The sequence below is a fragment of the Camelina sativa genome, chromosome 1 (assembly GCF_030686135.1).
Source record: "Camelina sativa cultivar CO46 ecotype springtype chromosome 1, ASM3068613v1".
Classification (NCBI taxonomy): domain Eukaryota; kingdom Viridiplantae; phylum Streptophyta; class Magnoliopsida; order Brassicales; family Brassicaceae; genus Camelina; species Camelina sativa.
In genome coordinates this window covers 9,417,094-9,445,077 of record NC_141880.1, presented here as the reverse complement: position 1 = coordinate 9,445,077, position 27,984 = coordinate 9,417,094, and the positions used below count along the sequence as shown (strand labels likewise).

Sequence of the window (27,984 nt, the reverse complement as noted above, 5' to 3'; positions counted from 1 at the left end):
ATCTCAATCCACAATTAACTATGTTTTAAACTTCTCTCTTTGAATTTTTATTTCGATATCAAATTAGGTCCATGATATGTTTCTTCCACTAACACCAGCATATATACACCTTGCACAAATACTCTTATTATTATATCTTCCAAAAAAAAAACAGATCTAAAGTCAAATTTTCATATGGATAATGTTCCTAAGTGCCAATATATATATATATATATGGACATATATTGTAGTATTATAGTGCTCCAAAAGAGTTCTCCCAAGTAAAGCTAAATTTTTTTTATGAAACTAAAAAAAGAATGTATATATATATAGAGAGAGAGAGAGAGATGGCACTTTAATTCTAAACACTTTTGTTGATAATCATCGCTTCATAATTGCAATTATCATACGTTTTCTTTTCTTTAAGTAATGAAAATGTTGCGGAGACCGTAGTTAACTTCTTGCGGCTCTGTTTTTCACAATATTTTCAAACCCTCGAATTCCACAGATTATATATATATATATATATATAAAACTTTATATAAAAAGAAATGCAAAAACAAAGACTGGAAAGTGTAAACAAACACTTCCCGACATCACAGAAGTGCCTTTCTTGAGAACTGCTAAAACAATCAAGACGCCATGATTCTGTTTGCATGATGATGATGAACTCAAAAGTATTATAATCTTCCAATCATTCAAATCCGAGACTTTGTAAATTGTTCAACACTCTGGATGATGATGGATCTGATTAGGGTTTTGTAAAGGAAGAAAAGACGGGTGGAATAAAGGAAACGAAGGAGAAGGAGCAGAGGAGAAGGAGAGATTGGTTGGGTCAAGCTTGGGTCTCAAGTTTTCTAAAGCTTTTACTTGCGCTCTAAGGAACTTTAGATAATTAGCAGCTTCATCAAGCATTGAAGCAGTGTCCATCTTCGTCCCACCTGGAACCAATGTTTGTAAAACCCTAATCTTCTCACTTATCCTCTCCCTTCTCTGCCTCGCTGCAACCGTTTGAGGATCCGTCGATATCTTCACGTTCTTCCTCTTAGGTTTTTCCACAACCTCCAAACCAAAATTCACCGGTCTAAATGCAGCTGCTCTGTATATCATCTCCTTCATCTGCGCGATCGCCTCAGCATCCGGCTCGGTGTTATCAGATACACAAGTTGAATGTTGGAAACTAATATTTGACGAACCGCCTCGTTCTTTCTCTGTTCTTGGTTTCTTCGATTTCGATTGATCCTCGTCGTAGATGAGCTTGAAACCTCCCTTCTCCGAATCATCTTGAGGACGAACAAGACGGAAGTGACTTCCTTTCTCGTCTCCTCCTCTGTTTCTCTTCAAACACTTTGGCTTTACCGTTGTTGTTGTTGCTGTCTCGGGAGTGATCTCTCTGTTCTCAGACTCAGCAGAGGAGACTCCACCAAAGCTCCAAAGAGTCTGAGAATCTGAGAAAAGCACTGAGATCCCTTCATCGTCTTCCGTTGAAGTGTTGTTGCTGTTCGACGTGGCCGATAACAAACAATCGAGCGATGATGGATCTATGGAAGTAGCTCTGTTTCCAACATGTTCCTGCTGCTGTTGAATCTCACCGAGAACTCCAATATCAGACATGAAACAGCTGCTAAGACTCGGATTAATAAGTTGGTGGTGATGATGAAAAGAAGAAGAAGAAGAACAGAGTTCTCTAGCCATCATTAGCTCGTTTCCTCCCCAAATCAAATCCGATCCTTGATGATGATCCATGAGTTTGCTCTCTCGTGTCATTCCATACATAGCTTGAGCGTAAACAGACTCCAATCCTTCCATCAGATCAAACACAATCCTAAGAAAACACCCAAAACAAACACAAAATGTGAGAAAACAGAGCAAATTTTGCAAAACATACATGAAAACTAGTTTCTTCCAGTTTCATGCAAAGCTGATCTTTAAACAAACCTTGTTGTAATAACGGCAGAGCACATGAAAAAAAGTGAAACCCCGTATAAGAAGAAGAGAACAAAGAGAAGAGTTGACACAGGAAACTTTAGAAACGTTTCTTCTGGCTTAAAGAGATTAATAACCTCAAAAGGAAAAGAAAGGAGAAGTGCTGAAAAAGGAAAGAAAGTAAAACAATCTGTAAATGAGAAATTTTTTATTTCTGTGCTGTAGAAAGCTCTATTTCTGTTTCTGTTCTATAATAAGAGCTCTGGCTGCAGAGATGGTTGCTGTAAGTAAAGACTTGACAGCCCTATTACCTATACACACCTCTATGCATACCCAGATTTGTTATTATGCATATATATACAATATAGAATAAATATTTAATATATTTATTTTTATATATAAGTATTATTATTAAAAGAGGTCCCAACTTACGATGAGATCAGTTGTTCCTCTGTATCAAGCACTACTTCTGTACTTTGTGTAGATTGGTATGGATGGTTAAGTTTTAAGAATATACCCAACGGTCTGTTTTAAATAAACTTATTTTGATTACACACTTTTAAAACTTATTCATACGAGCCGCCGTAAAAAAGGAAACCTTATCTATATATATAGCCATTTGATCGGTTAACTTAACTACAAGAAAAAAATTATTTACTTTGATGTAATTTCTTACTAAATTGTATGATAATCATATGATCTGTGGATGCTATTTTAGATGATTTTTTGCTTCCCTAAAAAACATGCAATATTGCAAACTCAAATATAGATAATGGTACCTGTTCAATAGCCGACAGTAAATAAATAATAGACTTTGGAACAAGTGTACAATAAGATTTGGTATCTATATATTTGAATTTGTTACGTCTCCTAAACAGGGTTTAGTTAGTTAATTCAAAATTATTTAAATTTTCGTTAAAGAGAAAAGTGAGATTACGGGAGGTTAGTGAAAACAGTCTAAGCGAATAGATTATAGGTATAATTAATGAAATTAAGTTAAACAAAGGACCGAAATATATATAGTAGGTTGGTCCGTTGGTGTGCATAAATAGTTTCTGCATTAATCGAAGAGCATCTTTTTTTGAAACCCTAGAAAATAGATATAACAATTGATAAAAATCAGGGGGTCGTATATGATTATGCACTTGATGAAAAGGGTATATGTAATTAAAAAAATCTACGAGTGCTTGAGCAGAGAAAAAGGACTGACATTCTTTTAGCATCGTGCGAGCTGAAAAGTTTAGGGGAGACAGAGATCGAGACGAAGTTGGGGTTTAGGGTTTAAATCCTTTGGTTTTTTTTACGGGTGGCTGTATTAAAATTAAAGATGAATGTTAATTGTATATTATAGTTATAAACTTATAATCATCATCAGTCCGTCTGTAAAAGTAGTTCATAATTTATGTACCATTTTCTTATTATTATTCTAGGTGTTCGTTTGATTTACCTTTTCGCTATCATCATCAGTCAATTATGATCAATATCCTCCACATCTCGATCTATTTTGTAACACTTTCTTTCAAGTATAAATTATCTCAAGTTCTTTTGGCTGGAGCGTGATATTAATTTATAACTAAACCTTTTCTTTTTCTGGAATTCTTTTATCTGACCAAAGTTCTTCTTCAAGTCATGCACTTACCATTTGAAGATGAGAAACTCAAAATTATCCGTAAAAGATTGACAATAAATAGATATTGAAGGAATTGTTTTTGGATTTTTCAGAAACATTTTTATTTTTAGGAACTAATTTTTATAAGCTTATATTTCTTACAAATTAACACACAAAAAAAATCTTCCTATGTATTTTTGGTTTACTGATGATCCATCAAAATTTCATCATTAATTTATCCACAAAATAAAATAAGCCATTATTTTGGTGATTAACGACATTATTACTTGGCAAACCCGATACAAAATTTTTGAGAGTTAACTTACGATCGATGTTGTAATTAATTGCCAACTAACTTATCGCTAAAAACATTTATATATTCAGTCATATGGTAACCGGAACATTCTACGCTTTATAGATAATATTTATCAATCGACGCTCATTTACTAATACTATTTTTTTTTTGACAAGAAGATGATAAAATTCGCCCAAACAAGTCAATACTAATAGGAACATTGTTTACATAGATAGCTAACTGCGAAACTGTGCAAACTCGTCGCGCAAAATTATCCGTTTTACCATTCTGAGATCAAGGGACGTAAACCAATGAAAAATAAGCAAACTCTTCTTTATCCGTTTGTATGTCCTCCAAATAAGGCGTAAAAGCTGGTCAATCTGAAGGCGAAGATACTATCTTCACTAGATCAGAACAGTCGGTGAGAAAGACGACAGATTGGTTATCCGCCCCAATCATGCAGCGCATAGCCCATATAAGGGATTCAACCTCGACATGGAGAGAGGAGAGAGTGCGGCAAAGGTTGGCAGCTCCCATAGTAGGGACATCACTCCAGGGCGACGTGCAAAACCATCCTCTACCCGCATAACGATTTGTAGCTTTCCAAGAACCATCTACAAAACAAGTATAACTCGAGAGAGACCTAGGAACCCCTAAGCCCCCCTTCCACCAGGGACAGCCGTTTGGGAATATCCGATGCTAATACCTTATCCTCTGTCTGAGCTAGAGCCCATGCCTTTGCCTCATCCTCCGCTAACTGCAAAATTGCAAGGGAGTTTAAATCTAAAGTACTGAAGAGTTTATCATTGAGCGCTTTCCAGATATACCACAAAATCCAGGGAAAATAATTCTTGTGTTGGAACCTCTTTAAACCGCTAAAGAGAAAATCCATATTTGTACAAATTAACTCCGAAGAAAATACATCCAAGGCCATCAGAACATTTACTAATACTATTTGATAATCAAAAAACCATCTATCGATTTTTAGTTATAATTCACTTACTTTTTACATCATATATAATCTCTAAAATTTAAAATCTATAGTTTTTGCATTGTGGGTTTACAAGTTACAAATAGCATATGTTATATTCAATAAATAGTCTCAGTATATAGCAATTAAAATAGTGTATATTTTTTCTAAAAGTTGTCAAGATTTCATGAGAAAAGAAAATAAAAATCTAGTATTAAAATTGCAGAGCAAAATAGTTAGGAAGTTATGTGGGGCTAAGTAGACATACCAACATCAGTGGGGGAATATAAGAAGTGCTTTGGTTTAAGGGTAATATTTTCTTACAAAAACATCGCAATCCGTAGAACGGTGAGAAAGGGAGAGCAAAGAAGGCGACATGACCTCTCTGCCCAACCACATGTCGACCATAATCCCACAGCTCATTCATTTTTTTTTTTCTTTCACAAATTGTCAACTTTTTTTTTTTTTTGAGGATTACTCTCACAAAATAAATCGAACATTTTTTTTTCAAAACTAATATTGTGGCCCAATGGTAGTATATTGGAGACAAAACGTAAACTTATTTCCTCCTTTGAATCTTGCTTGGAAGAAATTTATTACTGTTAAGGCTTAAGCTGATTGGTTTTGAGTTTAGTTAGGTTGTTTAATATGTTTGTCAAAAAACAAAAAAAAAGTTAGGTTGTTTAATATAGGTGGGGTTGTATTCAATGAATTTGTCTTTGCTCCGAGTTACAGCATAATTAGACAAAAATAAAACAGAATAAATCTACAAACTAACAATATTATGATTAAAGACCCCGAACAAAACGAGTTAGACGTACGTCGGAAAATATGTCAATCAAAATATACATGGATTAGCTCTAGCTACAAGATTTAAAACGTTAGATTAATTATAGTTGCGACTTAAAATCAAAAAATCCTCACTGGGAATTTTGTGCCAAAAGTCTAATCAACAATTTCATTCTCTCGTATAATTTAGGGTGTATGCACTACATGACCTATGGTAAAATCTCTTCATATGGGTAATCTACCGAATTCACCATTTTTATTGAATTCTTATTCGTATACCCTATTTTTAATATAGATTAGAATCTTAGATGATCAAACTCATTAGTCCAAGTCATATTTTCTCGTTGAAATGTGTTATAATACCAACATACATAAAGTTCTACAATATACGGTTAATGGATCAAAGAACAAATTTTGGACACCATAATTCTGTAGAAATGTATTCATCTTCCTTTCAAAAATAGCATTTTAGGTATTACGAATATGTAACATATATTTACAAAGAAAATAATTCATTTTGCATTATTGTATGAATATAACCATAAATGGTATTGTTATAAAGAAGAAAATGGGTAAATGAAGATGAACATCACATTCACAGTTGTTGATATCCTTAGGATACCCACAACGAAAGAGACCTTATTTTGTCCATACATGTGAACTCCATTTTTGTATTTGAATAATACCAAAACGTATATTAAATGAGAGACCCATAAAAAAACAAAAATTCTCAAATCAATATTAACTATTCTCACACCTCAAGCGGGAACCAAAAATGTCGGTCGAGAACAACCACTCTCAATTTAATTGAGACGAATTTGACTTCCTACGGTCATGGATCGATCCAATGTACCAAAAATTGAAACCGACCATGTCGGTTTAATAAGTCAACTCAAGTCTAATTGTGAGAAAAAAGTGTATATATGTAGACCATGTTCATATAAAAATCGTGAAGACTAGACCTCGTACGTAGTAATATAATTTGCATGTAGATTCTAGTAACTAGTAAGTAGTCCTAACTCCTAAACAATGGATTAAGATCTTTTGGTGTTTTCTTCCATAGGAGATAATTAGTGTATAAACAGAAATAAAGGATTTGTCGGGGGTATGTCCATGATTCTGCGCCCATGATAAAGAGATCAAATGAAAGTGGTCCATTATCACAATTTCACATATATATGTCAAAACATGAAACAAATTTCTACGAGTTAAGAGGAAGACGACAACGTTTTTAGAAAAAAATCCGATAACATTCTTTCACTTTCTGATACTTTGGCTCGGTACGCTTTAAATGGTCCAGACCGAAGCTGTACAGTAAGCGAAGCTAATAAGCTGCTTGACTCTTCTTATTTGCTCTCTCCCTTCCATTATTGAATGGTTCCACACGTGAACACAACGTTCCCCATATGAACGTGGCTCTCTTTTATTGGCTGTGATCTTGTAGTATTGTAGTCCCACGTGGGAAATCAGCATGGCGTCATATTGTAGTGTGGGGACTCAGCAACTTTTTTTTTTTGGTTAATTAAGAATCCAAAATGTTATACATTTTTCGTTCTTGTTTTTCTTATTAACTTCCCCCCCCCCCCCCCCCCCCCCCCCTTAATCTGTAAGAATAAATGAATCTTGACAAGGATACGAGCTTCAATCATACTAGTCTCTTGAGACATATACTAGAAAAGTTTACTCGCTAACAAATTATAAGTTTCTTTGTAATCGATACAAAAAACAGAATCAACAACTCTACTTTTTTGTCAACAACATTCTAACATTCTCCTTAAACATGCGTAAATGACTAACAACGATATAATGAGTAATTGTCATCGATGAGATGACACATGGACATGGTCACACTTTGCTACACCATTGTTTCCACGACACCAAGTGTAAATGTTTCTTCTACTATGTATGAAATCTTGCGAAGGGACCCAAAGGGTCAATAAATGAAAACTAGTGGGCTCAAGCCCACGTAAGTCATACTCTCTTAGACTCTTACACACGTCAAGATTTGAGAAACCAACGAGACGTCGACCCTTCACGTGGAGTCTCATGGTCCATCCTTGGTTTTCTGCTAAACCAAGCCTCTGGTCCGGTTAAACTAGGTAAAGGTAAAGAAGACTCCGACCGAACACGCATCTTCTTCTCTCCCACAATAGTGTCAAGTGATTGCGATCAGAAACAGATATTTCGCTAAAGATTAGCCCAATTTAGGAAATTTTTGGAAAGATGATGATGAAGTTAGCCAAGAGAGAGAGAAAGAGAAATACAAAAAGATAAAAACATGTGGCTGTGTGTGTAAAAGACCGAGTCACCCGAACATCTACACCTTCACGCCATTCTTCTACCACTCGGACCTAACCAACAAATACCCTCCACGTCATCTGCAATCCGAGTTCCCGTGAGTTAGGGATCTTTACTTGAAGCAACCAGACATGACCGCAGAGTCACACACACACCACCACCACCCTAACCTTCACAACTTTTTTTGTCGTCCCCTCGTATGGAATCCATTGTGGGGCGACACAAAAAATATCTTCTTTTGCTTCTCTGCTTCTTCTTAACATTTGTTTCTTTCAGGTGGATTCGATCTCCATCTACATAAAAACAAAAACAAAGATATAATCTTTTCATCTGGATTTGGGATTGATCTAAAGTGAGATTTCAATCTTGGCACTTGGTTTATTGGAAGGTAACAAATCTGATTTTGTTTTTCATTTCTTTAGGTTACGTGTATGCGAAGGAATTGTATTAATAGGGTTTGTTTCTGAGCGTAGGGAAAAAAAGATGGGAGGAATGAAAGATGAGGCAAAGAGGATAACTATACCACCATTGTTCCCAAGGGTTCATGTGAATGATACTGGAAGAGGAGGTTTGTCTCAGCCATTTGAAGGCAAAACAATCTCTTCTAAACGTCCCACTCTTCCTTCTCTGGCAAACAACATCTCTGATTCTCTTTCCACTTTCTCTCTGTCTCTTCCTCCACCACCAAACACCGCTCGTCTCGTAAGTTCTTTAATTCACTCATCTCACTTTCTTGATTGTGTTGTGTGTATCTGTATGCTTTTATACAAGGATGGTTTTGATCACATTAGAATTAGCAATGCGATTTTGATCTGTCTGAGTATGTTTTCTAACAGATTGATGGACCTGAAAAGAATCAGTTTTCACCAATCTGCAACAACACTAAGTTTGAGGGGAAGATGAATAGAAAAGGCATGAATTATATAAGTCAAAAAGGATCATCAGTTACTAATACTAAGCCTATAATAAAACGAAATGAGTACCTCAAGAACCTTCCCAACTTGGATTTGCTCAAGGTTCCTGTTGTTCAAAGCTCAGAAAGAAATCCACAAGCAAACACAGATTTGTCACTCCAGTTTTGTACTAGCGGTAGTAGTAAAGCAGGAGGAGAAGCTGTTGGTTCTAAGATCCTTTTGTCAGACTGCTTAGAAGATGAAAGCCAGAATGGGTCTCCTAATGTGATGAAAACTCAATTATATAGAAGAAGCTTCGCTGAGTTTAACAATGAAACTCAAAAGAAGCTTAAAACTTTGCCTCAAGATGCTTCAGACTGCTCTGCAATAGAGTCTTTGTCTGGTTTGAGTGCATCTTCTTATGATGCCAGAGTCATAGGTGAAAAGAGGTTTTGGAAGATGAGAACATTTATGATCAAGTTTGTATCCTCTTCACTTTTTTCTTATGATTCCATGCTTCATAACTTCTTCGGTATCTCTTACTATTTCTTACTGATATTTTCAGTCAGCAAAAGATCTTTGCCGGGCAAGTATTCGAGCTGCATAGACTGATAAAGGTAAGCTTTTAATAACCTTATTGTTTCACTAGAATCTGTTTTGCTTCCTATGCTTCAGCTAATTGAACATGATGCAGGTTCAAAAGATGGTTGCAAAATCACCAAACTTGCTTCTTGATGAAAGTAAGGTTAGTGTTGACAAACATGGCACAATGAGGTCATCCCATCAGCAGGCATTGGCAGCTTCAAAGATTAAAAAACCAAACACTGAGAATCAGAAACCTGTAACTGAAGAATATCCAGAGTATATGAAACCGAAGCTTCCTCTACCCTCCATAAGCAAAGAACTCATGGCCCCGATTTGGCCACAGCAGCTACTTCCTGCTCCTGGAAACCAATGGCTAGTTCCTGTGGTAACTCATTCAGAAGGTTTGGTCTATAAACCATATGCAGGAACATGTCCTTCTCCTTCAGCATTAATGGTTCCAGTCTATGGCCAAGACTCGCTCGACACAGCTGCATTCAGGTTCCCTGTTTCTTCTCAGTTTAGCCACAGCTACTTCCCACCTCCTTACGCGCGGACAACAGTCGACCAGACAAACCCGTTTGGTCAGTATCAAAGATGGTCCAGCACATCAAGCCACATGACTCAAGCCATTCCATTTTCTTTAAAGAAGTCTCAGGAATCTAATGACAGTGAGGTACATGGAAGCACAGCTTCAAGTCCACCAGAGAAGCATAAATTTGAAGTGCTCCAACTTTTTCCTACAGAGCCTACCCATCAGACTGATGAGTATAAGCAGAAGCAGCAACCGCCGCTTCGTGCCATTAAAGCCATTCCTCATAATTCAACATCTGCCTCTGAATCTGCTGCAAGGATCTTCCGTTCCATTCAGGAAGAGAGGATGGACTCAGATCATATGATTAGTTAGTTTTTTTTACTATTTGAACTCCTTCCACATTCTTTTGCTCTAATTGCTTCTTCATCTTAGTTTAGATTTTCAGTATATTCTATTTACTCTTCATATGAAGATGTAAATCAAATACTGTCACTATACATCAAACATACACACACACACATACACATCCTACATTGATATTTGTATTGACAAACAGCTAATAAAAGATAAACTTTTGTTGTTCTATTCATTTATGTAGTATGCCAGTTTTAAGTTGAAGGGTAGAAGAATTCAAATTACATTACTTTTAGACTTGTTGAAGCAACAGAACAAGAATATATCTCAATCACCTGTAGAGATAAAGATTTCTCTAGCAGTTTAAGTGTCTATATTAGCAATGTGGATAATGATCAGTTTGTGTCCATGCTAAAGCTACACTCAAATTCCAAAACATTTCAGAACAAACAAAAAAAGAACCCATTAGAACCCAAGAACCTTTGGTGCAAGTTTGAGTAAAGGCTTCAATGCGCTTGGCGCAAATTTTCTTGCAAAGAGATTACACACTTGAGATGGCTGATCATTGTAATAGCAACCATGACCTCGTGAAAGCTTCTTGAGAAACCTCTCTGTTATATCAGCTTTTCCAAAAGTAGCTGGATGAGCACCACCTCTTGACCAATCTGTCCAAGTCAATGTCCGGTTAGCGAGCATATCCGAGTATCCAATATAGAGCATTGTTGGGAAGTAGTGTTCATCAACATAACAAGGAGGTCTACAAGACTCTTTGAATTTGTTATAGTAAACGATGTCTTCAACAATTTCAACAGCAAGCCCTCGGTTAATTTGAAACCACTGAGACCCTTTTCTCCACTGGCTTAGACGAACTTCTGGTCCCATTGCATAACTGTATCTGCCTCTCCCATAAGGCCCGTTCTCGTCAACAGAACCCATGAAACTATATCTTGATCTTGAGATATAATTGTAGACAAAGTTGAAGCCACGAACAGGAATGCACGCTTCAGAGAGCAAAACAAACCATTCGTTAGAGATATCGAGCAACGCATTAGCCAAAAGCCTCCTTTCAGCATCACACATACTCATCTCTCCCCAAGCCACAGTCTACACACAAATAAAGAAACTTCTAAAGTGAGAGAAACCAAATAAGCAACATTAACAAAAGTACGTTTTATATTGATTTAATTACCTGACTTGGGATCTGTCTTCTGTAAAACACAGATGAGCTTGGGAAACCTGATCTGTAATTAGGCAACGCATGAACATAGATTGAGTAAAAGCTCTCATGCCCTTCGAAAAACCTTTCCCAAAGTGGAGCAAACGGCAAAGGTCCTTTGGTGAGAAACATGAATGCTATTTTAGGAACCCTTTTAAACGGATATCTATATATCCCTGGCTCCATTGAAGCACGCCAAAGAAGCTCGCTGTCATTCATGAAGTGCCAAACATTCGATGGAGGCTTGATAAAGCTCTCTAACGTAGCGCTCTCACCATATGGAGAGATCAATGTTGATGGAGCAAAAGTTTGAATCTTTAAGTACTTGATCATGTGCATACTAACGACTGAGATTCCAAGAACAAAAACAAAGAATATCAAGAACACCTGAAGCACCCGCATCGGCAAAAGAGCTCTAGATTGGTTAGTGTGCCTCAAATTGGGAGGTGGTGAAGCATTATCCTTTATCCCTTCCTCCATCCCCATGATCAGTTTAAGTTTTTTGGGAACTGAGTTTAGCGTACACACTGTCTATATTAGTTACACAATAAGAGAAACAGAATTAGTATATTTCCCAAATCTCAGTAGCACTTAAACAAATCAGACAAGATTTGAGGATTTACCTTTGTGCGGAAACGTAAGCAAGCAAAAAACGTACGAGAAGCTCCAAATTCCAAACTAGCTCCTATCGTTTTAGAAAGAACAGAGACACCAAGATGATGAACGCACGTATTGTATCGAAAAAGATCGAAACTTTGAAATATGGGAAAAACTTTACCAGAGAGTACAAAAATTAGGATTTGGATCTTCTCAGTCACGCATTTTGTTTCAGCTGTCGGAATCGTTCATGATTCAAATGTAAATTTCGTCTCTCGTAAAAGCAAAGAAAGCTTATGTCTTGTCTTGATGATCGCAGTCGATGGGATGTCTCTGAAACTTTTGGAAACAGAGGAGAGCTTAAATGTAAGATTCCTCAGAGAAGGAAACATAATAAAAGCATTAAACCCTAGTAATGGACATTTGTATATCTTCTGTCTCATTCTGTAACTGAAGACGGTCTCTTTAAGACGTTTTTATTACAATTCATTCACAAGACAAACAAACGTATTATAGTAGTATTAAACATTTTGGAAACATACGCTTCATGTAAGTTAATACAGTAAGGAAACTGCCTAATGCAATGAAACGCTGTCGTTTTGTCATTAAGGGTTTTAAGCTCTCTGAGGAAGAACAGAGCGGTGACGTTTGAGAGCATCACTTCTCTTATCGCAAATTCTGAAATTAGCACTCTCTTCTACTTCGAGCTCTCGGTTTCAAAACGGTGTCGTAAAATGAAACTGCTTAATGTAACAAAACGGAGTCGTTAATATGATTAGGGGTTTGTTTAAGCTCTCACAAAAGAACAAAACGATGTCGTTTTAAGGATCCCATTCTTCATCTCTCACTCTCTTATCACAAATTCTGAAACTAGCACTGTCTTTACTCGAGCTCTCGGTTTCAATGTTAGCCACGACGCCTGCCCATGGACTCAGGTACGTGGTGCCCACACGCTCATGGATTTATAGATTACGATGCTGCTCTTCCTCTTCTTCGTCTTCCCTTGCTCCTCTCTCTCCTTTTGAATACTCCGGCGGTGATAACATCCAGAAGAAGGTGAAGGAAGAGAAGAGCAGCAACGGAGGCAATGAGAGAACGGCGCCGTATTACCCAAAACGAGGGCAAACAGTGGAGCTTGTGTGCGAGAGTTTGGGATTTAAAGGCAAAGGAATCTGTAAAGTTGATGGAACTGGCTTCGTTGTTATGTGTGACAGAGCTCTTCCCGGCGAACGTTTTGTCGGCCGTGTCACTCGCCGCAAAGGCAGCTATGCTGAGGTTTTTTTTTAATAAAAACTTCACCTTTTTCCTCAAATTGTGATAAAGTTGCGATTTTTAAATCTGATTGGTGTACTAATTGACTCTTTTGGTATAAACGTTAGGTGACAAAAATTAAGACGATATCTCCACATAAGGACTTAGTAGAAGCTCCATGTGAGTATGCATCTTACTGTGGTGGGTGTAAGACTCAGAATCTCTCTTATGAAGCTCAGCTTAAAGCTAAAGAAGAGCAAGTTCATGAGCTTATCAGACATGTTGGAAGGTTTTCTGATAACAACCCTAGTCTTGAGATTGTCTTGAAGCCTATTGTTGCTTGTGATATCCAATTCAATTATCGTAATAAGGTTTGATTGTGTTTTTGTGTTTTTTAAATGTGATTATTATGTGGTTGGTGGTTATAAAGTTTCTACACTTTGAATAGATGGAGTTCTCATTTGGTCCACAAAGATGGCTTCCGATTGATATGTTGCATGAGAGACAAGATGGTCCTAAGAACTTTGCATTGGGTTTACACGCACCTGGATTTTTTGACAAGGTTTTGAATGTTGATAAGTGCTTATTACAAAGCGAGCCAGGAAACGTGGTATGTTGAAAGCTGTTTTACTACGTCAGTATCTGCGTAGAGCTTTCCTTTCAGAGGTATTAATAAACTTTTTTTGCTAAATAGGTTCTTGCTGCTGTTCAAGATTGCTGGAGAGATCCTCAATTAAGTCTTTCACCATATGACTGTCGTTCACATGTTGGGTTTCTTAAACATTTGATGCTGAGAACTGGAAGGTATTAAAGGTACTTGAATCACATTGTCAATAGAAAAGCAACTCGTTCTTGTAATATAAGACCAGTAACAGGAAATTGTGTCTTTTTTCATGATGAGCTAGAGTTGATGGGAGGTGAAAATGATAGTTGTAATCTGCGCATGATCATTAGCAATAGTTGTTTCATTGCATTAGTTTTGCTAATGTTTTCTTATGATCAAACTTGACCATAGGAATGTGGAGACTGGTTCACAAGAACTTATGGTCAATTTTGTGACATCGTCTTATAAGCCAGAGCTGTTGAAACCCCTAGTTGATAGAATTTCATCAATTCCTCAAGTGGTACGTATTGAAATCTGATTTGCTTCATTCCTACAATCCTTGATGATTCAATGCATTTTTTCTTGCTTTGTATATTAACAATTCCATACTCCTCGTGAAATACAGGTAAGCATCATGAATAATGTAAATTCTTCAGTTGGAAATACATCTGTTGGGGAAAAAGAATATACTCTCTACGGGAAAGATACAATCACAGAGACCTTAAGAGGCCTTACATTTCAAATTTCAGCCAACTCTTTCTTTCAGACTAACACTCATCAGGTAAGTGAAACAGTTAAGCAACATGAGTATTTTACACTCCAAACGTTAAACACAAACTTGTCCAATATAAAATGGTGTTTACTATGTAGGCTGAGGTTTTGTATAAGCTTATTGAGGAATCCGCTGGACTCAAAGGAGATGGCTCAGAAGTCGTGCTCGATCTTTTCTGTGGAACTGGTACCATAGGTCTTACACTTGCTAGAAGGTAGAAATAAGAGTTTACAAGTACTGTCAAAGATTAACTTTTTAAGCAATGTTTTACTGCTGCTGATTGTTCAGTCTGATTATGTTCCTCCTAGGGCGAAACATGTGTATGGTTATGAAGTAGTCCCACAAGCAATAACAGATGCACACAAGAATGCCCAAATAAACGGCATAGAGAATGCAACATTTATCCAAGGGGATCTAAACAAAATAGGAGAAGATTTTGGAAACAATTTCCCTAAGCCTGATATCGTTATTTCTGGTTATAATCTTCTTCACACTTTAGTTGTATTTCATTTAGCTTATAATATTTGCAGTTTACCATATTCGTAAGTACTGTGTTTTATACAGATCCCAATCGACCTGGTATGCACATGAAGTTGATAAAGTTTTTGCTAAAGCTTAAATCTCCACGGATCATATATGTTTCCTGTAATCCTGCAACCTGCGCTAGGGATCTTGATTACCTCTGTCATGGCGTGGTTAGTATCTATTAATCCACTTGAATCTCTACTCTTTAATATCATTTGTGAAAGTAATCAAACAAAACTTGGTGATTTGAAAACGTAGGAGGAGAAGAATATAAAGGGCTGCTACAGATTGATGAGTGTTCTGCCAGTGGATATGTTCCCTCACACTCCTCACATCGAATGTGTCTGCTTGCTAGAGCTTGTTTGAGCTTTCTTGTGACCATGGCCGCTTCGTTTGGTCTCCAAGCAGATGAGAAACAAATCGAAACAGAGATTTTTTTTTTAGATTTGAAGGAGTTTTGATTTTCTATCAGAGTTAAATCTTTGTAATCTTTTTTCATCAAGTTATATAGTAGCATTCATAGACAAGCATGTAGACCTTTTGAAAGAAGTTAAAATCCCACCAAGGCAAGTGTTCCTAATTAAAGATCCTGCTAAGAGAATAATAATATTTCCTCTTAAACCAATACAACACTAGTTGTTAAGTTAATAGTATTCAGTTGGAGGATACTTTCTAATTAATAAACTCCAATGGTATATGATAAAAATGGAGTTTTGTTTTCTTTATAAAACTGAAATGTAATTTTATTACTACATTTATAGAACGGAGAGAGTAGTTAACAACCAGTATGTTACAAGTCTAAGATATTAATCTATTGAAATCAGATAATTCCATTAGGAATGAACAAAAGGAACACAATCACACTACCTCTATGAACCCCACTCGAAAACATTTGAAAAACTATTTGAAAATCGATTGAATAAAGATAAATTTGTATTTTTTTTTATAAAAGAGTATTAAGTAACCTAAATGGCTTCAACAACAAAATGATCATCGTGTCAAAACGACAAAAAACTCCAATAAGCTTTCTTCATCAATGTCTTAATCTTGTTTCCTCGAGCTAAGTTGACGAGCATAAGCCGCAACACGCTTAGCCCACTTGACGATCTCTACCTTGAGCTTTTTGGAATCCATACGATTCAACGACAATGGTTTCTTCTTCTCTTCCGTTGATGACTCCATGAACGAGAACGACAAACATCGATAATAATGACTCGACTTGTGGCTTCCATTGTTCTTACCCTCTAAAGCCTGTTTCTTCACAGACATGTCAAAAGATCTCCCGAGTGAAAATGAAGAATTATTGTATATTTGTGTTGTGAAGGGACTTTTTTAATAGAGATAGGCGAGGCGCAGACAAAAGGAAAGAGAGTCTTACAAGTTATTAGACATATCACATATAATAGATGGTGTAAGGTAAAAGACGTGTAATCGAAGCATGGTGGTTTTGTTGACGTTTGACTTTGTCAACGCATATTCTTGTTGGCTCTATATTTTTCATTCTCTTATCCAATTAAAAATTTGTAATAAGGCCTATATATGTATCTCTGTATTGTACAGTAACACCATCCATCGCCCCCTAATACCGGGCTAATTTCATCTCGGTGAATGCTTAAGAACCGAGGTAAATGAACGTAAGAAACAAATGGCAGGAAGTAGAAAAGAGACCAAACTCATCTCATCATGTATTGCCTACAGATGGTAATGCTCTGTGCACTTGTCTCGTTGATCCCTTCAGTGCTTCATTTATCCTACTGAAGGCTACTTTCAGAGGGATGCAAGCGACAACTCTTTCTTTCGTCTTCTCTATCATCACCTTCTTCTTGCAACTTACTGTCAGCTTCTGCCCACTTAGTGTTGAGAGACACCTTGTCTTTATGGATAGAGATAAAGATTTATTTGACTTTGATGATTTATATGGAGGAAAATGTGATTTCTTTTTCTTGGCTTTCTTTTTTGATGACGGTTTTGGCTTCGCATCATCAACCATTGGCACACCAAGGGGATTGAGATGACTACTCACAATGAGGTCACATGATCCATCTTCAAGCACTTCAACCGTTGAAGGATTCCCAACAATAGCTTCACCATTCAATTTACTCCTAAGGGAAATCAGTGGAACATTCCGGGGCTTGTAGCTGGCTTTTACCTCCTCAATCTTCACGTCATACATTTCAGAATTTTTTCCCAAAGCTCGAGTACCAAAGCTAAAATGACCGTTTAGCTTTTGATCAGAGACAGAGCAACGAGACAGAAAATTGTTGTTGGCTTCGGCGTAAGCATTTCTTCTTTCTTCTTGTTTTTTACTCATCTGCCTTGAATTCCTTTTCCCTTTTAGCTGCCACTTTGAAGTGCTCTTCTCAACCAATCCATTACTTTCTTCGTTTTTCACTACATCATTATGGCTACTTTGACTAACCCGCCTTGTCGGTCCAGAAACAAGAGCCTTCGTGGGTGAAGAACATGTGAACGCTGCCGTCGTAATTCCTGGAACAACAACGGATGTCAGTTCAAGTCATGCTGATCACAACCCAGAAAAAGAAGCGACTAATGGATTTGGAATTTGATCCTAACAGGCAGAGAAAGAAATGACAGCGGAATATCAACCTAAAGCAAGACCAGAAACAAGCAAAAACAATTAGCCATAGATAGACAAGTAAAAGAATTAGGAAGCATCACACGATTGTCCAGACATTAGTCATATAAGCACTTTATGATGTGATAAATCCAATATATGGTTTTTAGGTACCATTCTGTTTTCTCTCTTCCTAATCGTGGAGACATTCAAAATTTTCCAACTAAAAGTAACAGAAGTTTGAACAAACATAGAGACACACTGCAAATGTACTCGATCAAAAGAGATATACAATCACCAGAACTTTTCTAAAAAAGGTTAAGCAATTTATACCTGTAGAGTAATTTTCTTCTCCAATCAGTGGAACATCAAATAACACATTGGACGTGTCATCATTTGCCGAAAGTGATATGTTCGATATTTCACTCTCTTTGGCCTTGCTATGGATCGCATCAACATCGTTTTCAGAAGCAGAGACATTCTCACATAAAACCCCATTGTTGTCCGAATTATTATTGCTGATTACAGCAGAAGCCTTGTTTTCTGAAAGCCCTGGAGGAGGCGAACAATCAGAATTGACAAGTAGTTCATCACGGGTAAGAGGAACAGATACCATAGCTGTACTCTCAAACACTTTTGTAAGTGGCCGTTGTCGGGTTCTTCTTATAGAGTATTCGTTAGCATTTATAACAGGCGACCTATTTCTTTTCATTGACGGCGAGCAATCCCTGCTACTACCATTAGAAAGACTCTCATTCGTCAAAGAACCATTGATGTTTGTATCACTTTTAAAATTATTTTCCTGCTTATCCTCGAGCACTGCACCGACCTGTACTTTTCCTTTTGATCCAATATCCTCAAGTCCTCTCATTCGTTTGTTGCCTTCAGTCCCATCATCTTCCGAGTCATTTGGTGTTCTTCTTCTCTTCGCTGACAAGGGCTGCACCTTAGAAGCTTTGACCTTATTGGTTTTTTTTAAAGACTTATTAGACTGCAAAGCAACTTTAGTCTCTACCACATCCCCGGAGTCCTCATTGCCCTTTCTGGAATAACATCTTCTAGGAACCTGACCAGATGTACTAGCCTTCTCAATACACTCTGGGTTATCTTTGGCAAGGTGTGCACTCTCAATCTCTAGAGCATGGGCAATGGCATCTTCTCGGCGGGCATACTTGACAGCCTTCTTACTAGTGGTCGATACAGAAGCCTTTGCTATCTCAATGCAAGCATCATACTCTCCACAACGAAACGCCTTCACCCTCTTGGACTTTTCAAGATTATACCAATCCCTGGAGAGATGAAGAGTAAAATAGTTAACTAACTATCTCTGTGTCACACCAACACTAGTTCTATCAAGGGAAAAGTAGTGAATCATTCGCAACTGAATGACACAATCAATTTGACAAATCCAGAGACGCATAACAAATTCAAGACGAGAAGAACAAGTAGCATGTTGAAAAACTGTAAACATCTATGAGAGAGAGAGATCATCTTCTGGTAACCTGAACTCACTTAAAAACCAAAAACTTCCATACATTCGTCCAAAGGTCTAACTTTTTCATATGGATATTGAAGAGATCAAAAAGAGTAAACACTACTTTGTCAAATTTCCATCAATCATTCAAAAAGCAAAATCGTAAAGGCAATGATTACAGAAACCTAACAAACAAGAATGCTCAAAAGAGAAACCATTAGGAGGAATACTACTACTACTAAGCCAAAGCCAATAAGGAAGAGATTAAAAAAAAAAGAGTAGTAGAAGTAACTCACACGCTAGCATCGTCACGACCTAGAAGCTTAATAGGAGTGCCAGATTTGGGAGAAACGATAGTGCCGTCAGGAACCTCGTGATGAGCCATAATCCGACCCGGCCACCATGACCCGTTACGGCGTCGGACCCAAACCAAACCTCCTACAGACGCATCAATCGCCTTACTGTTTCGCTCATCACTACTACCCATCACCCAACAAATCCCCTCGAAAGCACCAAAAACCCAGAAAACTCCTAATAATTGATCTAATGAATTCCCAACAGATGAAGTCAATCTCTTGGCGAAAACAGAGTCACGAGGCACGATCTTCAAACCAGACAAGCAAAATCGACGCCCCACGAGTTGTAAGCGCTTGTGAGAAAGGTTGCAAAAAGGGTTTTATTGAAGATCAATGAATACAGGAAGGAACCACAAGAGATCCAGTCACAAGTTCTTTCCAATTTTGAAGTTTTCTTTTTTTATTTTTTGGTTCTAATCAGTAGCAGCGACACCGCTGATGTTTGATTCAAGGGTTTTGGGCTTTCTCCGGCTCGGAGAAGTAACGCAGAGAGGGAGCGAAGACGACGGAAGACGGCAAGAGAGAGAAAAATAGAGTTTTTTTTTCTTTCTTTCTTTTGCTTTTGAGAGAGTTTCGTACCCAAATACGGCCAGAGGTGTCTCTCTGTTCAACTACGTAACGAAACGGCTGCGTTTAGGTTTCCTTCTACTATACACTATTTCATTTTGGTCACTTTTTTTACCTTCCGATTTGTACTACAAAGAAAGAGATAGAGAGAGTTTACATGTTGGATATGGTGGATCTGTCTCCTTACCTCCTATATCTCTTGGTTCTGGATCTGTCTCACCACCTCTGAAGCTTCTCATCGGAGCATCATAAAGAGGGACACACGGCATCTCCATTCGGTTTTAATTTGTGGTTAAGGAGAATCTTGTATTTTTATCCGCTTGTGTGGTTTTCTTGTCTCAGATTTGTTTTAATTTATCAAAGATTTAGGTTTTGTTTGTCTTAAATTTTGAGTTCTAGATCTTGATCCTGGAAGTAATTGATTGGATGTAATGTATCTCAGGTTTTTTCCCCTTTGTTTTCACCTCTTTTGGTCTTAGTCTCCGGGAGTAAGTTTGTAATTTCTTTCTCTTGTGAAATATCAATGAAATCCTTCAGACGAAAAAAAAAAAAAAGGATATAGTGGTACCATGGTAGCCTTTACATGTTTCAAAGGTAAACAAAACAGAGCCAGAAGAATCTACATTGATCTTTGATTCCCATGTACATATTAGTTTATCGAGTGACCCAGCTAAAACCCAACTGCAACAAATTTTTAGTAAAAAAAACCCCATAAAATCTACCAAAGGTCCTCCCTAAGCACAGCTCACACAAAATTGGGCCTATGAATCATTTCTAATTTCACAAGAAACGAAAAACAACGCTAAGTTTTTCAACAACAAGATGACTCCGAATGAGGGGAATATCAACCACCTCTGAGTACTATGTGTGATCCAGAGAGTTTTGGTTTCAGCTCCATCAATCTTTTCCATGAGATGATGCGTAATCTCTCATTCTTTGTTTCAGTTGCTGCAAGAGGTAACCATAGTTTGTTGTTAATACCAGTACAAGCATAAGAATCCAAAGGAAGATGATTAAAAGTTTAAAACCAAATAACTGTGCTTTTTAGGGGGAGAGTTTTCTAACTCACCTTCAGTTCTTCGTGGAGAACAACAAATACTTTCTTCAAATGTTTGTGTCTCTGCAGATTGTGTGACAGATAACATATATAAGTATAAGTCATGTATAATGTGCAATCAAAACAGGGGGGAAACGCTCAAGTATGAGTCAACACCAAGTATGGGAAAAAAAAAAACACTCGCATGCTTGGATCGGTAAATAAAATGCAAAAAAAAACTCGCATGACTCCCTTTCAACATATTCACTACTTCTCACTTTCCTATTCCTACGCTTTATGTTTTCCATTACTTTGTCATGAAGATCAATCTAGGTATACACAAGTGGACATGTTTCCTACCCCAATTCAATTAAACCCATTAACTTATGCCATAAAATTTGTCTTTCACATTTTCCCAAATCTTACACAAGCAAACAATTTTATCATTCATCATCCTCTTTGAATGAGAGGTTTGTCTCCAAATTTCATTCTACATCAAAAAATTTACATGATGCTGGAAATTCATCTGGTGCCAAGAAAACTTCAGTAAATAAGTTGAGTTCTATCTTCAAAGATATATTTAGAAAAGTTTCATAATTTAGTAACACAAAATATAGAAATAAATACGTAGCAAGTGGTTAGAGAGATAGAAAATTACCTCCCCATATCTGCAATAAGATTCCTTTATCTGCTCCACAATTTTGTTATATCTCTCTACATCCCTTCCTTTTGCAAACCCAAGGTCTTGGCCCAACTTTTGAAACTCATTTCTGAGAAAAATGGAAATATAAATATATATATTTATATATAAAGCTGAAAATCTGGGACAACATAAATGATCAGAGTTATGAAACCAACTCTAGCTACCTGTGGTTCTCTAATATCTTGTTAACGGAGCAGTAGATATCATATTTTTCCGTATACTCCTGCACATAGGCTTTATACCTGAAATATAAAAACATTATTATCTACTCAAAAATGTAATATAAAATTATTAGAATTCCAAACATTAAAGTTTCATTTTACTCACTGCAAATGATCACTAATTGGTCCCTTAAGCTCAGGAGAAGCTTTCTCGTATTTCAAATAAGAAGAGTCTTCTTCATCGAAAGATGTCATTCGCTTCTCCCGGACAACACTGTCACCTGGTATTGAAGTTGCATCTTTATGCCCATTGATAGAATTTGAAATTGAGATAGACGCATGTCGTTTGCTCTCCCTTGATGAGCGGGATGTGGATGCTCGTTTGGAGCCATGCTTTGTAACAGGCGTTTTTTTGTTTGTCTCTCCATAACCTTCCACACTGCTTCCTACTCTTGCTCTACTATCTTTTTGTCTTGATTTATATGCTGCATCCTCTAAATTTTTATTCTGTGAGCCAATTTCAGTATCTGTGCCTGTAAGGTTCTGCCCATGTGACTGCAAAGCCCACTTTTGGGATCTTTCTGAATCTTCGACAACGTGTCCGGGCAATTCTTTGATACCGTTGATAGCATGTGGAGGAGCTGACTTTTTTGAGTCAGATTTTTTGGACCTCCGTTTATCCGAGTCAATACCCAATTTCTCGGAAGTGTTTGGTTTTGATATTGACTGCCTAAACGAAGTTTTCTCTTCGAGTGGCTTCAATGCTGTATCTTCGCCAAATGGCTCAGGGAGCTCACCCAACTCCAATTCCGAAACTTGTTTTTGGAGGACTGATCCGTTTCCCTTAGGTAATTTCTCCACATGCATCCTCTGGCTATCTAAGGGAGAAGAACCTATGCCTAAGCCTGAAACGGTCTTGGGATCCTTGTCACTTCCATCCAGTTCACCGTGTTTTCTATCAGATATCTCGGTAGGTAATGAAGGTCGAATGGCTGACTCACCATCTCTTTTATTCCTTGGAAACTTATTTTTCAAATGAACATCATCTCTTTGATTGTCCCTCAAGGCCTTTCCTGACCGACTAGAAGGTAACTCATGCGGGAAATGGCCCCCTTCATCAGATTTACGAACATTTCCTAAGGCATCAGAATGTTTGTTTGATTTACCTGAACTATCAACAGGCTTCATTTGACCATGTCTATTCGACTTTTCATTAAATGATTTCTGAGATCCTCTAAGTGAATCTATCGTCTGACTGGCAGAAGAGTTGCGAAGTTCTGCATCATACTTGACCTCTGAACGCTGTGAATCTTTACCTATGGCAGGTAACTGATTGCAGCTCTGGGATTTTATTTTTTTCTCCCGTGCTGATGTCTGACTGTTGTGCTCAAAATCAAGGGCTTTATGGTCCTGGTCTTTTGCCAGTCTCTCGGAGATGTCAGGTTTGTCATTTTTAAAGTTATCCTTTGTTGTATTCTCTGTGTCATCAAACAGCTGACCAATAAAATTTTGGCGCTCTCGCAGCTTGTCATGACCAGATGCAAAATGTTCCTGCCCTGAAATGCTAACTTCTTCATTTGCAGTGGGACTGGCACCAGTTGTTGTTTCCGTTCTCCAATTATTATCAGAGATTTTTTTTCTGTCAGCTTCAGAACCATGACCCTCATCTGAACTGTTCCCCTCGACATCAACTGCATCAGACCCATGACCATCAATATCAACTGCATCAGAATCATGACCGTCAATGTCGACAGCATCAGAATCATGACCCTCGATTTCAACAGCACTAGCACCATGACCTGGGAGATTAATTGCACCTCGTTCAGCGGATTGTATTGTCAGTAGAGGCTCTTCGCTCATGATATCCACGTCCTCATCAGAACCGTCCTTACTGTTAGAAGAAGCCTCACTGTCACTGCTGCTCCCACTGTCACTTCCAGCGGCACTTTTACTGTCACTCCCACTGTCACTGTTATCACTATCACTGTCACTATCACTAGAGCTACGAGCCTGGCCTTCTCTATTGTCAGATCCTTTTTCTTCATGAAAAATACCAGGTGAATGATGCTCAATGTCAACATTTTCCTGCATGCTCAACTGCTCGGCTAGATGCACAGGTAAACAGTCTAGTGAACCTTCTCCGTTTCGCTCGGACACAGAAAATTTCTCCATGTTATTTTCCCCTGGAACAGGTAACCGATCGCGATTGCACTCAGTGATTGGTAGCACTTGCTGGTGTTCAGGTGAGCTGAAGAAAAAAAAATTGTACTAAGACCAGATACGGCAATGAGGAGAAAAAGACATAAGTAAAAGTATAGAGAATGCATATGGTGTGGTTGATAGCTTCTTGAGTTCATTCCATATTAAATAAGATAATAACTTCAGCAAATTAACATAGACTCCTAAAGCTTTAGCTAGAGTTCATTCTGCACTAAAGAAGCAATGTTGCATGACAATATTCTTTTTGTATAATAGACATTATCCTCATGCACCTACTTAATTTTCTAAACCACATTTAATTTTATAACAGTGTTTAACTGCAGTGACAATTCAAATATCGTTTAAGGTACACATACCTTCCACTATCAGGTGAGTGTTTTTTATAGCTTCCTAACTCTGCTTCTGGTTTTAAGAAATACCTTGGAGCTTGGAAAGTTGCGATCTGGTTATCAACAACAATTAGGGACACAATAATACATACTGCGCCTCAAGAAACCACACAAACTCACATATTATTTAAAAAAAACCACACCAAAGATTTCATGACTTACTTTTTTCAAAATTAGCTCAATCTTCTTTGCGGCATTAGGGATTCTATTTCCAACCGCTTTTTCTAAAGCCTATAGAAATGAAAAGAGTGTGGCATCAACATGGAGGAAACACGTACTAGAAATGAAAATAGCCATATATCTGGGGTTTCATCCATGTATTACCTTCAAACTCATTGGAGCCTCTTTTAGGATATCAACCAGCAGTGTCTGCAAGTCAATTTCTTTATTAACATTGGTTGCTTGGCACCCGGATGTGTCCCTTAATGCATTATTTTTCCAGGTTGATGGTTCTTTTTCGCTAGCAAGCATGTTCTCTCTGCCCTTTGTCTGGACTGGTGTGACATTCTCGTTAGCTGCATGAGTTTTAGCAATATTCCCAATCTCATATGAAGGCGCGGTATTGTATTGATTAACAGGAGACGGTCCCGGTGAAGCTGATAGCCTATTTTTCATAGCAGGGGTAGAAACCCCTGGTTTGAAAGAAGGCTTTGGACCTCCGATTGGAACTGCCATATATTACAAAAAGTAAAAATATTGTGGTATTAAAAAGACAGCAAGGGAACATAATAGAACCCAACAGTATTTGAAACCCTAATGTGTTACCACAAGCTCGTTGCAAAAAAAAATTTCTATATACCTGGAGGTGGATCAACTTTCCGCTTCTTAGGCGGAGGTTCCTTCTTCTGTTTATTAGGCATGCTCCATGGACTTCCTGAAAGCACAGGGAATATGTTACAATATTATTGGTTATACCCAAACATTATCACATGCTAGATAATCAAAGTTTTTGAACCCAAAAGAGAAGAAAACCTGACCACGCAGTAAAACTTAAGAGCATGGGTTTCAATTTCAAACAAGAATGGCTATCTACGCTCATGTTCTTAAACCACCGAGTTTGAAAGGAAAAGGGAAAATGTGGAAGTACAAACAAGGTCTAACAACAATAACATATTAGCAGCTCAAAATTCAAAGATAGATAGATGCTTTTTAAACGGATACCAGATGATAGAATGAAAAAGTTACCTTCAGCAAGAGCTAACTGCTTCTTTAATGATGGATTCCCAGGATCTAAAACAATTGCCCTGTCATAAGAAAAAATGTAAGGGTTTATTAAGGCACAACCACTTTGATGAGAATAAAGTTATGGACACAAAAAGCATTACAAAGTAAAAAATTTCTGTGAGTCTGAGTTTTACAAAACAGCTCAACATACCCAAGATGAAAAAATGTATGAGTAAGCTAGAAGAAAAACCCATTTAAGCCATAACTAACTCAGAACGTAAGTAGAGACTGACATCCACACAAGCGTAGCTACACTAAGATGAACAATGTGTCTGCCGATACTTTGTTCACAGCTCCACCAAAGGTTCTATGCTATCGTGCCAAGACCCATAAAAAGACTACCCTACCCATTGAAGACTGCAAAACCAGAAAAAACTAAGAGAGCAGACACTTTTGCAGCTAAAGGATAGACTATGCTAAAAACTTATAGATATTGAGATGCAACCAAAATGTCTGATTAGAACTTGTACTTGCGTGATTTGGCTCTCTGTTCAGCTTCAACTGAGCGCATCTTCATATGGCTTGTGGTTGACTCATCTAGAGTTCGCTGGACGTTCAATTTTCGCCAAGCACATCCAGCCTCAATCAGCAAACCATTTCCATCTTCATCACTTTGATGTTCTTCATATATATCACATAAATCACCACGCTCCCCAGACCAAGTAAATTTGAACTCCTTTCCACCAACATTAATTATCTGTTCATATCGAGATCAAGAACAGTTTGACGGTGTCAAATTCAAACGGTTAAACAAAAACCCATTAGGACATCTGAAGGAAAGACATAGTAACCAAAAAGAAAAAAGAAAAACAGATGCAGTGGGAGATAAATTACAAAAAGGTATGCAGAAGGACGGTGATATATTCAATTGACAACCAGTCTTATTGGCAAAACCACGGCTATACAAAGAAAGCAAATCGACAGTAGGATAAAGAGACCATAGAAGCAGCAATTCAATTAGTAAACCAACATACCATACAATACATGCTCAACCAGCAAGTCAATGTCTACCTAGAATGGACCAAGGAATTAATGAGATATTAAGTAGCAATGGAATCTTTGTAAACATATATATCTATGCAACACAAATTCTTCTCCAAGGCCATAGTTAGATAGCAACAGCTACACAGATGCCAGAATCTAGTGGTTTCGTGTCCAATACTACAGTACCATCTAGTTTCTCTAGGACCTGTTTTCACCAATTTCAATAATCTAGGGTAATTTTACTGAAAGGAATTGCCAATATATGTTCGATGGCACAAACCTAAAACGAAGTATAAACTACCAAAGCAAGCAAATTCAAGATTCACCCCAACGAAAGAGTGCAACTAGCTTGAAGCGAAGCAATTCAACTCAAATCTAAAGAAATCTCCCCTATCTCTAAATTTCAAAATTGAGTAGAAGAAACTCACATTCCCAGTGCTATTGTTAGGAAACGCATCGAACTTGATCTTAGCAGCTCCACCTTGTGCCTCAACACGCTTGATCTCCTCCACCAAATCAGGAGTTAACCGTATAATCATCCCAAAAGCGGGAGGGCTCTCCCTAGGAACAATACTAAACGTTTCCTCAACCGCAGGAACCGACGTAGCCGCCTTAACGACGCTTGTAGTATTATTATTACGCTGGCGTGGAGCGGCGGAGCCACCAACACCAACAGAAGACATCCTCCCGACGGGGGAAGGATGTCGGTTACTAGGAGGAGGGAATGAATTACGGTTACGAGACGGTCCCCCGCCACCGCCACCGCCTCCACCTCTACCACCACCACGCTTCGACGATCCTCCGTGCATCTTCCCGGTCAAAATTGCGCCGCTGTCACTGCAATTTCGTTACAACCATGTATTGGCGCATATGTGTATTGTTAGAGATTGAACTGATTGAGACGCGCGAGCAAGAGGAATAGAGAAAGAGAGAGAAGAGAAACGATGATTAGAAGAGAGAGAGAGGGGACCCAAGAGGCTTCTTCTGTTCCTTCTTCTTCTTCCTCCTCTTCCTCTTCTTTTTTTTTTTTTCCTTTTAATTTTAATTTATTTTTATGTTTAATAAAAACGCCGCCGTATTGGGCTTTAGGTCTGATGTGT

At 37.7% G+C, this 27,984-nt stretch overlaps 7 protein-coding genes across 8 annotated transcripts; 2 read left to right on the top strand and 5 right to left on the bottom strand.

The window, feature by feature from the left end:
- Positions 1-432: 432 nt before the first annotated feature.
- On the bottom strand, positions 433-2,241 carry LOC104786405 (transcription factor bHLH87-like). Its single transcript, XM_010511823.3, has 2 exons — positions 1,918-2,241; positions 433-1,804 (listed from the first exon to the last, which is right to left on the bottom strand). Exons 1-2 carry the CDS (start codon positions 1,941-1,943, stop codon positions 703-705), a joined length of 1,128 nt encoding a protein of 375 aa, XP_010510125.1. The 5' UTR covers positions 1,944-2,241; the 3' UTR covers positions 433-702.
- A 5,424-nt stretch (positions 2,242-7,665) lies between these two features.
- LOC104786380 (protein HEADING DATE 3B) lies at positions 7,666-10,461 on the top strand. 2 transcript variants are annotated; one of them, XM_010511800.3, is made up of 6 exons: positions 7,666-7,963; positions 8,143-8,254; positions 8,340-8,568; positions 8,703-9,238; positions 9,325-9,376; positions 9,454-10,461. In XM_010511800.3, exons 3-6 carry the CDS (start codon positions 8,350-8,352, stop codon positions 10,246-10,248), a joined length of 1,602 nt encoding a protein of 533 aa, XP_010510102.2. In that variant the 5' UTR covers positions 7,666-7,963; positions 8,143-8,254; positions 8,340-8,349; the 3' UTR covers positions 10,249-10,461. The 2 variants fall into 2 exon arrangements, with proteins under 2 accessions (XP_010510102.2, XP_010510094.2); XM_010511792.3 differs by having other exon boundaries at positions 7,666-8,254.
- Positions 10,462-10,489: 28 nt separating this feature from the next.
- LOC104786396 (glycosyltransferase BC10-like) lies at positions 10,490-12,491 on the bottom strand. The gene is made up of 4 exons (XM_019227313.2): positions 12,225-12,491; positions 12,070-12,131; positions 11,420-11,977; positions 10,490-11,334 (listed from the first exon to the last, which is right to left on the bottom strand). Exons 3-4 carry the CDS (start codon positions 11,930-11,932, stop codon positions 10,696-10,698), a joined length of 1,152 nt encoding a protein of 383 aa, XP_019082858.1. The 5' UTR covers positions 11,933-11,977; positions 12,070-12,131; positions 12,225-12,491; the 3' UTR covers positions 10,490-10,695.
- A 375-nt stretch (positions 12,492-12,866) lies between these two features.
- LOC104786374 (uncharacterized) lies at positions 12,867-15,780 on the top strand. Its single transcript, XM_010511780.3, is given in 11 exon segments — positions 12,867-13,318; positions 13,423-13,665; positions 13,743-13,904; positions 13,989-14,098; positions 14,310-14,418; positions 14,524-14,679; positions 14,769-14,884; positions 14,979-15,145; positions 15,235-15,365; positions 15,454-15,558; positions 15,560-15,780. Coding segments are annotated over 11 exon segments (1,719 nt in total). The 5' UTR covers positions 12,867-12,946; the 3' UTR covers positions 15,608-15,780.
- A 126-nt stretch (positions 15,781-15,906) lies between these two features.
- LOC109125541 (uncharacterized) lies at positions 15,907-16,567 on the bottom strand. Its single transcript, XM_019227307.2, has one exon. The coding sequence runs from the start codon at positions 16,462-16,464 to the stop codon at positions 16,237-16,239; it is 228 nt and encodes a 75-aa protein (XP_019082852.1). The 5' UTR covers positions 16,465-16,567; the 3' UTR covers positions 15,907-16,236.
- Positions 16,568-16,688: 121 nt separating this feature from the next.
- On the bottom strand, positions 16,689-20,715 carry LOC104786369 (uncharacterized protein At1g51745). Its single transcript, XM_010511768.3, has 3 exons — positions 19,541-20,715; positions 18,104-19,059; positions 16,689-17,682 (listed from the first exon to the last, which is right to left on the bottom strand). Exons 1-3 carry the CDS (start codon positions 19,729-19,731, stop codon positions 16,877-16,879), a joined length of 1,953 nt encoding a protein of 650 aa, XP_010510070.2. The 5' UTR covers positions 19,732-20,715; the 3' UTR covers positions 16,689-16,876.
- Positions 20,716-20,760: 45 nt separating this feature from the next.
- LOC104786362 (uncharacterized) lies at positions 20,761-27,977 on the bottom strand. The gene is made up of 12 exons (XM_010511755.2): positions 27,313-27,977; positions 26,371-26,597; positions 25,862-25,920; positions 25,476-25,550; positions 25,001-25,344; positions 24,839-24,907; positions 24,644-24,729; positions 22,234-24,315; positions 22,071-22,148; positions 21,862-21,973; positions 21,237-21,287; positions 20,761-21,115 (listed from the first exon to the last, which is right to left on the bottom strand). Exons 1-12 carry the CDS (start codon positions 27,691-27,693, stop codon positions 21,065-21,067), a joined length of 3,615 nt encoding a protein of 1,204 aa, XP_010510057.2. The 5' UTR covers positions 27,694-27,977; the 3' UTR covers positions 20,761-21,064.
- Between the last annotated feature and the right edge of the window lie 7 nt (positions 27,978-27,984).